The 14,783-nt window shown below is 36.0% G+C and overlaps 1 protein-coding gene across 5 annotated transcripts in view; it reads right to left on the bottom strand.

The window, feature by feature from the left end:
• The window catches only part of RALGAPA2 (Ral GTPase activating protein catalytic subunit alpha 2), a 275,841-nt gene that overhangs the window by 209,710 nt on the left and 51,348 nt on the right, over positions 1-14,783 (bottom strand). For all 5 annotated transcript variants that reach the window (XR_004644914.1, XM_034764036.1, XM_034764035.1 and 2 more), the window contains 5 exons: positions 14,454-14,569; positions 9,471-9,609; positions 7,267-7,466; positions 5,150-5,374; positions 611-778 (listed from right to left, as the gene is read on the bottom strand). Coding sequence is in view for 4 of the 5 variants with exons in the window: in XM_034764036.1 (XP_034619927.1) it covers positions 611-778; positions 5,150-5,374; positions 7,267-7,466; positions 9,471-9,609; positions 14,454-14,569 (848 nt within the window). In the remaining variant the exon portion in view is untranslated. The remainder of the gene's footprint in view (positions 1-610; positions 779-5,149; positions 5,375-7,266; positions 7,467-9,470; positions 9,610-14,453; positions 14,570-14,783) is intronic.

Below are 14,783 nucleotides of genomic sequence, written 5' to 3'. Positions count from 1 at the left end.
CCTCGGAATAGGGCATATACATCTGGTTCAATATATTAAGATAGGAGCACCCAAGCCACAAAGTTCAGATCTGAGACTGAACTTCCCAAAGTTCAGGGTGTCTGGATCCAAGGTTTAGGTCCAGATCATAAAATTGATGGACTATCTGCAAATATAGCTGGGCCCTTATCAAGATTTTATGATGGATTTAGATAATCAAATATTTGTAATTTTAATTGTGTTAATGTATATTCATGCTAAAATATTTCTGTCAAAAGAAAAAACACATTCCTGCCAACAGGGAATACTAAACCAGTAGTCTGAACAATTCAACATTGCAGAATGTAATACTATTTGTTCCGCTAAGTCCATCCAAAATGGTATTTACACAGAGAGTTAAAAGACAGATTAAAGATCAGATTTTCAAAACAGCTCAGCACCCAGAATCACCCATGGTTGAGAGCAGCTGGGTGCTCAGCACATTTCAAAATCTGGACCTAAAGAAATAAAAAGGTGCATAAGCAAATATGTATCATTAAAAAAAAACAATTTTATGAAAAAGGATTGAAGACACATAAGAATAATATCAATCATTCAGCTTGTACACAGTAAGTAATGATCGGTACCATACATGTTTGCAATCTGTCTCTGTATGTTCCAAGTTGGACACATTATCTTGAATATTTTCTTGTTTATCTGGTTCTTCCATGAACACAGGCTTGTCTTGCAATATCCACTTTCTATATACCTTAACCACTTTCCGTGTTGCAGATATATCAGAGGAAGGCAACAAAAAAGCCTAAAATGCAAATTTAACTAAATTTACCTATACACAGAATATTACAAATTACACAGACCAAAAGAAAATAGTTTAAAATCTACTTTTAAATCACTACGATCAAGAGCTATGATTATCACCAAGCTATATAAAAATCAACCTAAAAATACATCTCACAAATCATTGATTAGTCAAGCTAATTATTGAGCTTAGCTGACTTTCATATTGCATGTGCTCAGACTGCAAGTAAAAGGTTATTTTTCTTCACTGCCTCTCTGCAAACTCAACCTGGGTTCTTTTCCCATCTTGCTCATCATTATCAGTGATAGAAGTTCTGTAAACTAAATTATGCCCTTAGATACACAACCTGTGCAACCCCACTGATTTCAGATTATGTTATCAGTGTCACATGTAAAATCCCAGTTAAGCAAATGCTGTTAAAGGGGTGCCACCAAGGGCATAACCTGGAGGATGGGAAAAACAGGTAGCATTCTGTTGCTTTCTACTAAACTTTCTGAGGTCACAGAAGAACATATTTTTGCGTACTTTCTACGGTCTGCAGCTGGAAGCCTCTCTGTAAAGTCCACCATTCAAGAGCCTTGGGAGGTTAAGCTGGCAGCCTCCCAAATTTGTGAGACTCATCAGTTCCTAACATTTCTAAATAGGTCTGTCAGCCCTTCACAACATTTCTAAGTAGGGTCACGGGACCTGACAATCCTACTAAGACTTCAGAGGGTGAAATCCCCCAAATAGTGTAAGGCTCAAATGGGACCAGAGGACCATCAAAACATGTTATAAATAGGGCTGTCAATTAATCGCATTTAACTCACACGATTAACTCAAAAAAATTAATCGTGATTAATTGCAGTTTTAATTGCACTGTTAAATAATAGAATACCAATTGAAATGTATTAAATATTTTGGATGCTTTTCTACGTTTTCATATATGTTGTATTCTGTGTTGTAATTGAAATCAAAGTATATATTATTTTTGCTAACAAATATTTGCACTGTAAAAATGATAAACAAAAGAAATAGTATTTTTCAGTTCACCTCATACAAGTACTGTAGTGCAATCTCTTTGTCCTGAAAGTGCAACTTACAAATGTAGATTTTTTTTTTGTTAAATGACTGCATTTAAAAACAAAACAATGTAAAACTTCAGAGCCTACAAGTCCACTCAGTCCTATTTCTTGTTCAGCCAATCGCTAAGACAAACAAGTTTGTTTACACTTAAGGGAGATAATGCTGCCTTCAGGTGACATTGTAAACAAGCAGCATTATCTCCTGCAAATATAAACAAACTTGTTTGTCTGAGCAATTGGCTGAACAAGAAGCAAGACGGAGTGGACTTGCAGGCTCTAAAATTTTACATTGTTTTATTTTTGAATGCGAGTTTTTTTGTACATAATCTACATTTGTAAGTTCAACTTTCATGATAAAGAGATTGCACTACAGTACTCATATTAGGTGAGCTGAAAAATACTATTTCTTTTGTTTTTTTACAATGCAAATACTTGTCATAAAAAAATAAATAAGTGAGCACTGTACACTTTGTATTCTGTGTTGTAATTGAAATCAGTATATTTGAAAATGTAGAAAACATCCCAAAATATTTAAACAAATGGTATTGTTTAACAGTGAGATTAATCGTGATTAATTTTTTTAATCATGTGATTATTTGCAATTAATTTTTTTAATCGCTTGACAGCCCTAGTTATATACTTTCAACCTAAACTCTACCATAACATTTATCTAAGGAAATGTCCCCTGTTTGGGAAAAAGACACTGGATAACAGGAGATCTTGAGGAACCTCATAAAGATCACTGTAGTCTGTTATGCCAATATCAAATTCCTACTTCGACATTTAGTAGTCTTTAAAATTAGAATTTAACGAACTAAAACTTTGATCCTCTGCATTCGATAGTGGTTAAAACTTCAGATTACTGAATTTATCTATCTTTCACTTTGTGTTCATGCTATGTAATAACAAACAAAGTTAGAAGATTTTTTGGACTCTGATGAATATTTATTTTGTAATGTTTTAGAACACTGCACACCTTGTGTGATTAACTCCAAATAGGGTAGAAACATGTTATCCTGGCAATAGATGTACCATTCCCAGCCCCACCAAATATTATGATGCAGCTCAAAGTCTGTTTATAAGAGGCTTACTTCTAACTATGGAATAGTTACCTACTTTTCATAAATATAGTCTGAAATGAGTAGATATAATGAGTCCAGTCTTAATCTTTTTCCACCTGAGCTACCCGGATGGGGAGCACTGCAGTGGCATCTTGTTTGGAACCTGGATATCTGTCAATACAATCCCTCTGACCAACATGCGGTGCAGCATTAACTGGCTAGAACTGGCATGGGCAACTGGCAGTCCAGGGTCTGCATCCAGAACACCAAACCATATATTTGGTCCAGCCATCAGCGGGGTCGCAGCCCCAGAAAAAGAATTCTTTTTTTAAAGATTGAGCCAGGTTGTTGAGGGGCGCAGTCTTTTTGTAAAATTGCTGCCTACTCATGTAGGAAGTGGACTCTGCCCCATGCCACCCAGCTTTGATTACTGCCATACCATTGGCTCCCACAACTAATTTGTTTGTGGCCATTTGCCTGTGCCCGTGGGGCGGCAGGAACTGGGAGAGGCAGAGGAAAAAAATTAAGACAGATTTGTTTTGTTATTTTCATTTATTAATCTCCTGTTCTTCTGCACAGTGAAAAAAAAGGTTATAGATTAGTTTAATTTGTATTTATTTATTTAAAGGCTGGGCTATAAGGGACTTTTATATTTAAAAATACTTCAGTTTTATACTGTTAATACATGGTTAATTGTATGTTAAGATGCTCTATTGTAGGAAATATTTTTGAGTTATGCAATATGTATCCTGCTGTGGCCGTCTGCTACTTTAAAGTTAACCATTCCTGGGGTAAAAAACAATAGGACCGTATTAAGAAGTCCTCAGCCCTAATCAGCTGGAGGGAAGACTGCTTCAATATACATCCTTAAAGGGAGGGTTCAAGAGAAGCATGAGAATTAATTTACACAGTGACCAGGAGAGATTCTCACTTCCCCTTCTTTAAAAGAAAAAAAACAGACCAAAAAATCTATTCTCTGTTTCAAGTACATACTCCATACGTATATTAAATAAAAGGCAAAGCAAATTTCTGTTGTGATGTTCTTTATTTCTATAACATACAGTGAAGTTTTAAGTACTTTGAAGGAATGCTGAACTAATTTATCATCATGCCAGAAGAGGGCAGCATAACACAGTATTCCATAAAGGATACCAAACTATTCTTTAGTGTCAAACCACCTCCATCTCTTTTTCAATATAGAAAGCATCTGTACTGCATATAGATATTTTCCTCTTTAAAAAAAAAAAAAAGATTTCAAAGATGGCAAATTAATATCAGGGGCTAAGAGAAAACATCTAATGATGACACTTACTGTTGTCTACATAGAAATTATGAATTTACTTTGATCATAGCTGCAGAAGCAAGCTTCTTGCAAACTCAGCTTTACACACACATATGCAGTAGCAGACACTACATGCTTTTTAATTATATGCACCAGTGTACGAAACATCAAAATTCGTATGCAAGGCTGCATTAAATGATCTAGGGAAGTGTGACAGAATTGCTATTTTGGTCTGAGCAACACATTTGTATTCCTATTTGACTTTCTTATCTTCATCTATCAAATTACTAATTTATCCTGATAAATAAAAAAGTTTGAGATTTTCAATGCTGGCAAATGTCAAAACTTCTTTTAATCATGCTAAGACAGCATCTTGTTATATTGTATAAATAATACAGTTTTCCTCACCTGCATCCCTTCCAAGTTATCTTATTTCAGAACCCTCTTCTAAATGTATCAAGTAGATATACAAAATCTTAAACTTACTTTAAGTTTTCAATGGTAACTACTAGTCAGTTTATAACCAGAAAATGGGAAACAAACTCAAGGTGATAAGCACGGGGGGTGGGAGAAGTCTCTCTGGTCACACTAAGAAATAGCAGAACACAATATCACATTTCATGGTTTTTAACTGCCTATGTCCCAGCTTAAAAACTACATCTTCAGATGAATTAATGAATATATTTAAAATATTGTATATAATATATATGAAAGCTTCTTTAACAAATGGTGCTTTCTACTATTTGGAACATTATAAATAATAATAATCTAAGGACTGGACTTAGAAAGGACTTCTAAAGATAAGGACTTGCAGATGGGACCATGGTGAAGTTTAGTCAATCTTTTGGTTCAGCAACATTTACAGTTTTCTTTCACATAACACTTAGCCACACAGTGCACTTATATATGTGCTTCTGCAGTTTTTAAAGTTATACAATAGTATGTATAATCTCCTACTACTTACTTGGCGAAATACTTCATTAACAAAATTGACGTAACCTCGAGTGGACAACAGAATTCTCTGTACCATCTCATACACTGTCCGATGTTGTTCTTCGATGCTGCAAAGACTAGAGTTACTGAGTCTCCTATCAGACAAAGTGCTGCTATTGGAATGATTTTTCTCTTGCTCTGATAGCACACTAGTTTCCAACTCGGGGTTTTTATCTTGGGTTGTACCACCAACAGTCTAGACAGGAGAAAATACAAGCCTAATAAAATATTTGTAAAATATTGCATATAAACATACCAAAAACCTGGGTTACTTATTCTGAACTCCAGTTACCAGCAACTTTCACAAACTTATTGAATCCCAGGAGCAACTGAATACAACTTCTAATAAACTTGAGCTAAGCAAAAAATTAGTCATAATATTTAAATGCCTAATGTGCATCCTATTCCCCATCTCAGATCTGTTGACTGTGAGATAGGAAACCACGAGATAGGGTGAGTTGGACCATGGAGATTTAAAGGAGTTTACCGATATGGGGTACACCAGCAACCTTGTTTTTTTTACATGAGATCTACCTTCAAAGATTCTTGCTTTTTAGTCTTTAGAAAATAGATGGCACATTAGGGCACTGTGCTAGGGGATGATCCTTAGGTCACTTTACTCCATCGGAAAGAAGGTAAAATTGGGGAGGAAAAGATGTAGGGGGAGGAAGAGAACAAATAGCGGAGGAATTCCAAGTCACTTTTTTCGTTTGGAAAAAAATATCATCCTAATCATATTCATGAAGCATCTTGGCAAAATGGTAAATTATGGGGTTATTTGCATAGCTGTAACATTTCGTAATAAAAAGGGATCCAGTCATGAGAGAGAAGATGACAGAGGATGTAGTCCTTTGAAAAGAGGTTCTGTAAAACTTACCTACTTACTTAGTGGAAGAAATGCTATCTTAAAAGAAAACATGTAATCCACATGCAACAATGTTCAATTCACTGAAAATATTGCCTGGGCATAGGTGCTGATTAGCAAAGGTTCCTTTCTTTTTACAGTATCAGATTCCAGAAATATTTCTGAGTGAAGTTCACAAGCTGCATGGGAGAGCTGCCCACATTCAGTGAAATTCAAATTCATTAAAAAGTCAGCACTGCCAACAACTACCACATAGTTCTTACCAATTTTGCTCTATATTTAGAAGAGGAATCTTATATCCAACTATAGGGTAACTGTTGACAAATTCTGACTTTGAAGGTGAACATTTTACCATACCTCACTGGGTTTTAAATCAAATATTTTTTTCAGTACTAGCTTTCAGCCAGCTTTACCAGAGAGAAAAAGTCTCTTCCAGCTCATGTGGCTATAAGTATGTTGAACGTGGCAAGACAACTCTTCAGACAAAAATCTGGGAGACATAAATTGATCTACAGTACTTGAGCTTCAGAGAAACAAAACAAAAAAGCCCTTCCTGTTATATAGCTACACAAATTTCAATTTTAGACTTCTGACTACGGGACTTTCTATATTTCTTTAGAGAATCTGCAGTCAAAGCCAACTGCTTGCTATGAAACTCTTGGTGTGTGAAGCTACCAATCCTGGCCAGATTAGAAACAGTAATTTGTAAATTAAATGTGTGCTCTGGAGACTGCTGGTGGATCATATGGGTACTGTTTTTCCTCATTTCCAGATGGCAAATTGTATTAAAAGAAGCTAAAAATACATTAAATACTTTCCTAGTATTTCACTGTAAACAACTGCTAAAGTTGTTGTAAAGATGTTGTGGGATTATTAAAGATGGCCATCAAGATACTCTCTCTATTGAGAAATGATCTGCAATATAAAAAAAAAAGTTCAAGAACATCTGGTTTAGAACAAGAATGTCTAATGATTATATTGCATTCAGAAGGTTGCTTTTCCTCTTTAAATAAAGCAAAGGGCAAACAGCTACAGAAATATTTTCCGGTACATTGCTAAAAGAGTTCCTCCAAAGACTCACTCCTCCATCAGAGGAAAGCTAATTTAAACTCCATCATTCACCCACCTAAGCAGAACATTTCCTTTTTGTTTCAGTTGTCAATATATTTTGATCATCTGCAGCTTCTCTAGCATATACATAAGGAAACAAGTTTATGACGTACCTGAATGATTTTAGGCAGCATTTCTCCTCCATTTTTAGTATTCTGCACTGAAGTGAAGTACTTCTTTTCAAGAAAGAAGGTTACAAGCCATTTAATAAAAACAACACGAGCAGCCATGAATGGGATTTTCGTGCTGTAGATGTTTTCATTATTCCGAGTTGCAGTAATGTATGCTGGTTTTGGCCTCAAATCAGGAATATCTGGTAAGATTAAACAGATAATATAAATAATTTTTTTTTTTTTAAAAAACAACTGCTTGGTGAAATGAATTGAACATTAGACTTATAGCATTTTTTCTCCATGTGAAATAATAAATGTGATGCACCAGCTGCTTACGCCTAATATTATTCTTATTAATATATGTTTATTTACTGCCATCATTTTGAATGGTGCTGGAGAGAAACAAGACAAAAAAAGCACAGCTCCTGCCCTGAAGAACTTAATCCATACCAGATAAACAGCAGACAATGCAAGCAACGAACAAAAGAAAGGGATAGGGAAGGGAGGGACAAGACTTTAAAAGTAAGAATATGAGTCACAGTAGAATGTAAAATTATCTTTTAAATTCTGATCATTTTTATTGAGAAAAGGGTAAAGAGGGATGAAGTAAATAAATCAGGAGCAGTCAAATAGTGCAAAGCCAAATGGAAGGAGTGAGGCTTGAGGAAGAAAAAAGGATGTGCTAAGGCACACTAGAAAGGGGAGATCAACTCAGGTGCAGGGAGCAGTGTGAGAAAAGCACAGAAGAAGTGGAGAAAAGGCAAAGGGCTCAAGGTGTGAAGAACAACCACAGCACAGGAGAGGAACTATATAGATGAGAGGTAAAACATAGGCGGGGCAGAGTTGTGCAGAGGCTTAAAAGTGGGCCTGAGTACTTTGAATGTTGTGAAAAGAGGAGTGAAGAGTTTCTATGGGTGAATAACATGGTTGAAGTGGCAGTGAAGTAAGATTGTATTAGCTGCTAAATGCTGGATAGACTGAAGAGGAGAAGGTTCACAGTCAGGGAGGATGCTGAGGAGGAGTATTAATACTGGTCAAGTATTAATGGCTTTGGTTCCATTCAAACACCAGCACTTGAGTTCCAATGCACCACTTAATTGGTGTATTAGGAACAGCTCAAAAATAAAAGGATTTCAACATTTCTAGAGTGACGGAAGCCTTTAATCATACAACTGGATTTTTTGACTGGCTCTCACAGCACATCTGTACTCACATCGACATCTCAGCCTCCACTGACTGTGCTACAGTGTGTCTACACTTTGAGCTGGGGGTGCGATTCCCAGCTTGAGGAGACATCCTTGTGCTATTGCTCATTGAGCTAGTGCAGTAAAAACAGTGTGTAGTCAAGGAGCTGCGAGCAGTGGGACAGGTTAGCCACCTGAGCATTTGCCTATCGTCTCTCATGGTCATGCACTCAGGGCAGATAGCTTCTCCTGACACCCAGGCTACATTCTATTTTTAGCACACTAGCTCAATGAGAGCAAGCACAAGTATGTCTCTCAAGTTGGGAATCACACCCCAGATCAAAGAGTAGACATATCCTTAAGATGCCATTCTCGCTCTCCCCCGCCCTTCAAAGATGAAGAAGATAAAATAAACATGATTTTATTTGCATCAAAACTAATATCTGGCTTTTGGGCACCTTAACAATTCTTTCAACATCTACCCTGTATCATGTATTTTACTATCTTTGTGCACGTTCTTTGTTAACCTAAAACAACATGAAGGCTATGGAAGTTTTGGGTGTTCAAGGAATGCAGGACTGGCTCCAGCCCACATGTTGGGAATGGAGTTAAAAACAAAACAAAACAAAAAACAAAAATCTTCCTGTGTTCGGGCCACTCCTCCCAGGGGGCATGAGGGATTGAATCCAACCATGGAAGTATTACAACCCGTTTTTCCTTAAAGCAACAGTTAAATAACCCATGGAACTAATATCTGTAATTACATGTGAAAGATCAAAGTTTGTTTTTTAAATGAATGGCACCTAATAATTTGATAAAAATGCAAAATAAATACAATTATCTTAATCTGTTTCACCCATATGTTAATATCAAAAGGGGAATCTAAAATAGTACTCGAGAAAATATTTTTTTCTTATAAGCCACAAGTGTCACGCATATATAGTTGTAATGATCACAAAGAAACTACAGAAAGTAACCACCAAATATTTTTGATACTTAAAAGTAAAACTCACTACTTACCAAGCACAGGTTTGTAGAGGTTGGTTAGTTTTGTAAAAGATGGAAACAAGTGAGGAAGATAATACTTTCTAAACAAGGCGAAGAGAAACTTAAAACCAGTGTCTTGGTTCTCCTTATTCTTCCACTCTAAGCTTGCAGCCTTTGCCATGGAGTCAAAAAAAATGTTTCAAGTTAATACACATTCTATTAAAAATTTCTCCATGTTGATGATAAATGCTGCTTTACTGAATGTGGAAGATGGAAAACAACACTTCAATAATAGATATGAAATATTAGTATTCTATTTCCAAAGCTCTACAGAGTACAATAAGAGCATAAGAAAAAAAATTATGCATGCCAGGTCATTTAAAAAGCAAGCACAAAGGAAGCTCATTAAAAGCTGACACACTTATACTATTATAATCCAATCACTCACATAAATGTCATAAATTAATGTCATTGTATTTTGTTAAAATATTTTACTAAGATTAAACAAAGCTTCTTACCTCTAAGTAGGGTTCTATGAAGCTACTAGTCTCTCCAGGGTATATTTTTCTCTCATAATCAACATAACCAACTCCTGTCATTAATGGAGTTGCATATGCACATACAAGATAACCTTAGAAAGCCTCAATCTTGAGCCATACGTATTTGCTACTGGCATTGGGAGCTGACTGCAAAATCTGATTTTTTTTTAGTGCTTCAGTATGTCAGTCCTGGTGAGCGTCAGGTGTTGTGAGCACACATTATGTGAGCTTCCACGTACCATTCTGACCAGTCCTGATCTGCAGTATCTTGGTACAGACATTGCTAAATTGTGCTAAAGACTGTGGTGATTTTTTCACTGAAATATAGGCATGTTAAAAATAGTAAGCATGTTCCAACCACTAAACCCTACATGTGTTCGTTTCCTCTAATTATTTGTGCCATGGATGCAAAGAAGAATGGTGAAGGTAGACATCCTCGCAATAAGGGAGAGACAGACTTCTACTTGCTCAATCCTGTTTGTGGATTTTGATCTCTCATATCAATTTCACACCATGTAAATACCAAACCAGTTTAATGTATTTACCATTCTTCTGAGATACATTCTTTCAACTTGACTCAATCCCTGGCCCCCTTTTTTAAAAGCAGCTTCAAGAGCAAATAAAATTCTCAGTAACTGAAAATTTTCTATTTTCAAATTCCCACAAAAGTCCACCTGATCCCTGTACACCAAACCAGGAAATATCAACTCTAGTCATCTTCATATTTTCAAATCTAAAATTAAGATGGGATACTGGTTCTTCCTTTACTTTCCATCATTGATTTGTCTGCTTCAGCCATAGTCCTATTACATTTTCCCACTTTCATCAATAATGAGCCTACATCCCAATTAAATGTTTTTAAAACTTCCCAAATCACCAAAGATCCTGTAACTTGCAAGGCTTTATTCTGCAAATACTTACACATGTAAGCTTTGGGAGTGAAAGTATTGTCTGGAGTTTTTCTTTTACTGTCTACTGTCTGAAGTAAATTGTTGCTCCTACTTGATTATTTTATGTTGGTGGAGTCAATTTTAATGTATTAATGCCACAGAGTAGTTACTGTAAGTCTAATTACTGTCAGAGTACTAAGGGATTTTGTATACATGTTCTTTTTATAATGTCAAATCTAAATAAAATAAAATAAATCTACTTCTGAATAGCATCACTGAACACAATGTGTACTTTATTCATGTGTGTAAAATTACTGTTTGCTCTGATGCTGCAAATATTGCACAAGAATATAAATTCATGATTGCCTTTAAAATTTACTGTCCAGTGATTGCTTTCTTGGCCATCTCAAGTCATCTGACATAGTCAGCTGAATTTCCACTAAATATTTCTTGATTGCTTCCACTTTACGCTGCTTTTCTTAGTTTCAAAAACAAAATTCAGTTTAAAAGTGTGTATTTTTGCCAAAACTTTATTTCTATTTTGCATCTTTAATCAGGGGTATCAGTTAACTTTTCTCTGTTCTCAGTTTACATGCTATAAACTAACTGGGCCATTCTTTTGGTTCCAATTACACAATGTACTTAAGCTAATTAATGTACAATGTATCAGCTCTCCTTTCTCCAAAAAATCAAAAACCAAAAAACTAACAACAAAATTGTGGTCTGAATTCAAAAGACATAAAAATTTGTTCCCCAGAAAGAAGACTCTTCAAAATACGTGCAGTCTTTAGTCCCATTAAACATTAGGGAGTTTGTCTACTGCTTTCTTCCCTAAAGCATAGCTTTTCTCTAAGTGTTAGCTCATTCCGTACTCTGAATGGGTGTTTTTCATCTCATCCATCACCATCATTAAAAAAGGTTTGTACAGCCAAACTGGGTCCTCAGCTGCACTAGTGCAGCATCATTTTCCACAAGTGTAACTGATCAGAATTTAAAGTACATTTCTGTTTATGAACCAAGATGGAACAGAATCTGCAGTGCACACAGTCCTAAGGTATTTTGGCTTTGCAGGGCCAACAGCGCTAAAAAAACAAAAACAAAAAACTGAACTTATTTTTGCACCATAGTATGTTGGATGTTTATATACATGAAGGGAGCAGTTCTGTTGAGTAGGAAGGGTATCATTTTTACATAGTCACTTTGTGCAGTAAAACTGCACTTTAAGCAAGATGACACAAACACTTAAAACCATTGACCATTTTGCTCACATAACCTTCCTAAAACGCATCTCCTGTAATAAAATATCAATTTTCCACTTTTTAGTTTTTCATTACCTTAGTTCTTTTTACAGGAAATATTAGAGTTATTTAACACCTAATTTGTATATGTTTATTTGTTCTATTAGGGTTGCTTTTTAATATTTCACTCCCTCATTTTACTTTAATTTTGTTTTAATCTCAATTTTTGTATTTTTAGAATACTTTCATTATTCTTCTCTCCTACGGGAAGAGTATGTAGACACTATTGTGTCTTATCTATTTTTTAATTAAAATTTTGATTTAAATCAGCCTTCACATCCTTTTAAAAAAAAACCTCAATCTCTCCACTCCTATCTCCACTCATTCATTGTATCTGTTTTCATCAATGTGTGTATCACTAACAAGGAACAAGTTATATCTACACCCCCTAACCAACATTCTAAATGCAAACCCATACACATAAGATTATTTTGATCAAACCAAATAGTCCCATGGCCTCTCCTCCTTTCCTCACTTACTGTACATTGGGGATTTAAAACACCCAGCCTGACTGACACATAAAGATGGCTGTAAAAGGCAATTTTGAGCACCTTCTTGGATCTGCTGATAGCCAGAAATAACACCTTGAAGACCATGTCTTCACTATGGGGACTATAGCAGCATAGCACCATCGCTATGTTGATGTAACCTTGTAGTGTAGACACAGCCTACAACAACAGAAGGGGATTTTCCACCACTGAAAGAACATCACCCCCCCCAAGTGATGGTAGGTAGGTTGATTGAAGCATTCTTCCATCAACCTAGCTGTATCTACACTGGAGTTAGGTCAGCACAGCTACAGCACTTGGGGTATGGATTTTTCAGAGCCTTGAGCACCATACTTATGCTGACCTAAATTTGAAGTGTGGTGGACCAGGCCTAAAACAGATGTGAACTGCTCCCATTATGAGATAGCAAGCTGGTACCAAGCAGCAGAGGGAGGAAGAGTATAGTGAGAAGACTAGTGATTCTGGACTGCCTTGTCCCATGAAGAACAACCTGGCTCCCGTTTTCACAGCAAACCCTGCCCCCCTTTGTCACAACAACGCTCGAGGACATCATATGCCCCTAGTAAAACATCTATCTGAGATGACTAATTAAAAGGTAGGGGGTCCATTTATATGTAAAATAGATTCCAGATTAAACAAAGTCAATTTTTTAAAAAATGTCCAAAGTCACTGTCAACATCAGTACCAAATCCTGCTGTAGCAACTATCTAGCTGAAGAAAACAAACCAGTCACAGCCATGGGTGCTACTAAATCAACAGCCAATGAACTTTCTAAGCTTTGCTGAAATCCTGGGTTATATGTCTATACTGCATCTTGGAGCAAGCCTTCCAGCCCAGGTCCACACACGTGTGCTAGTAAGCCTTGCACTAGCACGCTAAAAATAGAGGTGTAGATGATGCTTTAATGTTGTGGCTCAGGCTGGAGCTCAGGCTCTGAAGTCTCCCAGGCTTCAGAGCCCAGGCCGCAATGTCTACACAGCTATTTTTAGCATGCTAGCATGAGTCAGTGGACCCAGGCTGAGAGACTCACTCCCAGATGCAATGTACACATATCCTTAGAGACTAGAGGTAAAATAGGAAACAATATGGAATGAAGTCCTGTGGAGAACATTAATTCAGAGGTGTGGCTTACTATAATGCATTTCATAACTACTTGGCTTTATCTTGATTTAACAGGATGACCTTCCTCAAAGGTTACATGGAAAGTAAATTACTTGTTAGAATTCTGTAATGTAACCAGCAACAGGAATTTGAAGAGTTATGACTGAATCGTTTGACTGAAAGGGGTCGACCACCTCTTATCATACTAGCAATACTGATGGCTGAGAGAGGGATTATTCTATTAACAGCTTTTGAGATACGTGCAAAGTGCAACTATTGTATGAAAAGTCAAAATTAATTAAGCTTTGAAATCAGCTTCCTGATGTCAGATGCTGGAGCATAATGACTAGGGATTTGTGTGAAACTGTTTACCTTGTGAGAAACCTTCTTTATGGATATAAACTAAAGCTTAAAAAAAAAAAAAAAAACCCCACAAAACCCTACAATATAACATCATCCCTTACTTGTTCTACTTATTTGAGATAGAAATAACCAATTTCAATACAAAAGCCACAACAAAATATTTGACTTCTTTTCTTTTATAAAAAATAAGCAACTCTCTGGATGACAGTAACCTCCATCTGAAAAATATTGTACAAGTAGAAACAATGAAAACAAACTCCCACCACAGGTATGTTCCCCCACCTATTAAAGAGTTTACCAATTATTCTTTTCGCACCTGGATTACCATATACTTTAACAATATCTGAAGAAAATAGCAGGTTTGGTCCTCAGCAACCTTTTCACCAGAGATAGCTGGCAGAAGTGGAGTTATTTCTTCAGGATAAATCTTTGCTAAAATACAGAGAAAGATTTTTTTTTAAAAGATCAAATTTTAAAATAGTGGTATAAATAAATTAAATTTGTGATGTAGTCATGTTCTATAAAATATTATAGTATAAATACATCTACTGATGCACAAAGCCACGTTCCATTAGTCAGCTGGATTGTTTTCATATCTACTCACACCCCAAAATATATAGCTAGAAACAGCATCAGCCCTGGCCCC

This window comes from Trachemys scripta, chromosome 3 (assembly GCF_013100865.1).
Source record: "Trachemys scripta elegans isolate TJP31775 chromosome 3, CAS_Tse_1.0, whole genome shotgun sequence".
NCBI lineage: Eukaryota > Metazoa > Chordata > Testudines > Emydidae > Trachemys > Trachemys scripta.
This window is presented reverse-complemented; position numbering and strand designations above follow the sequence as displayed.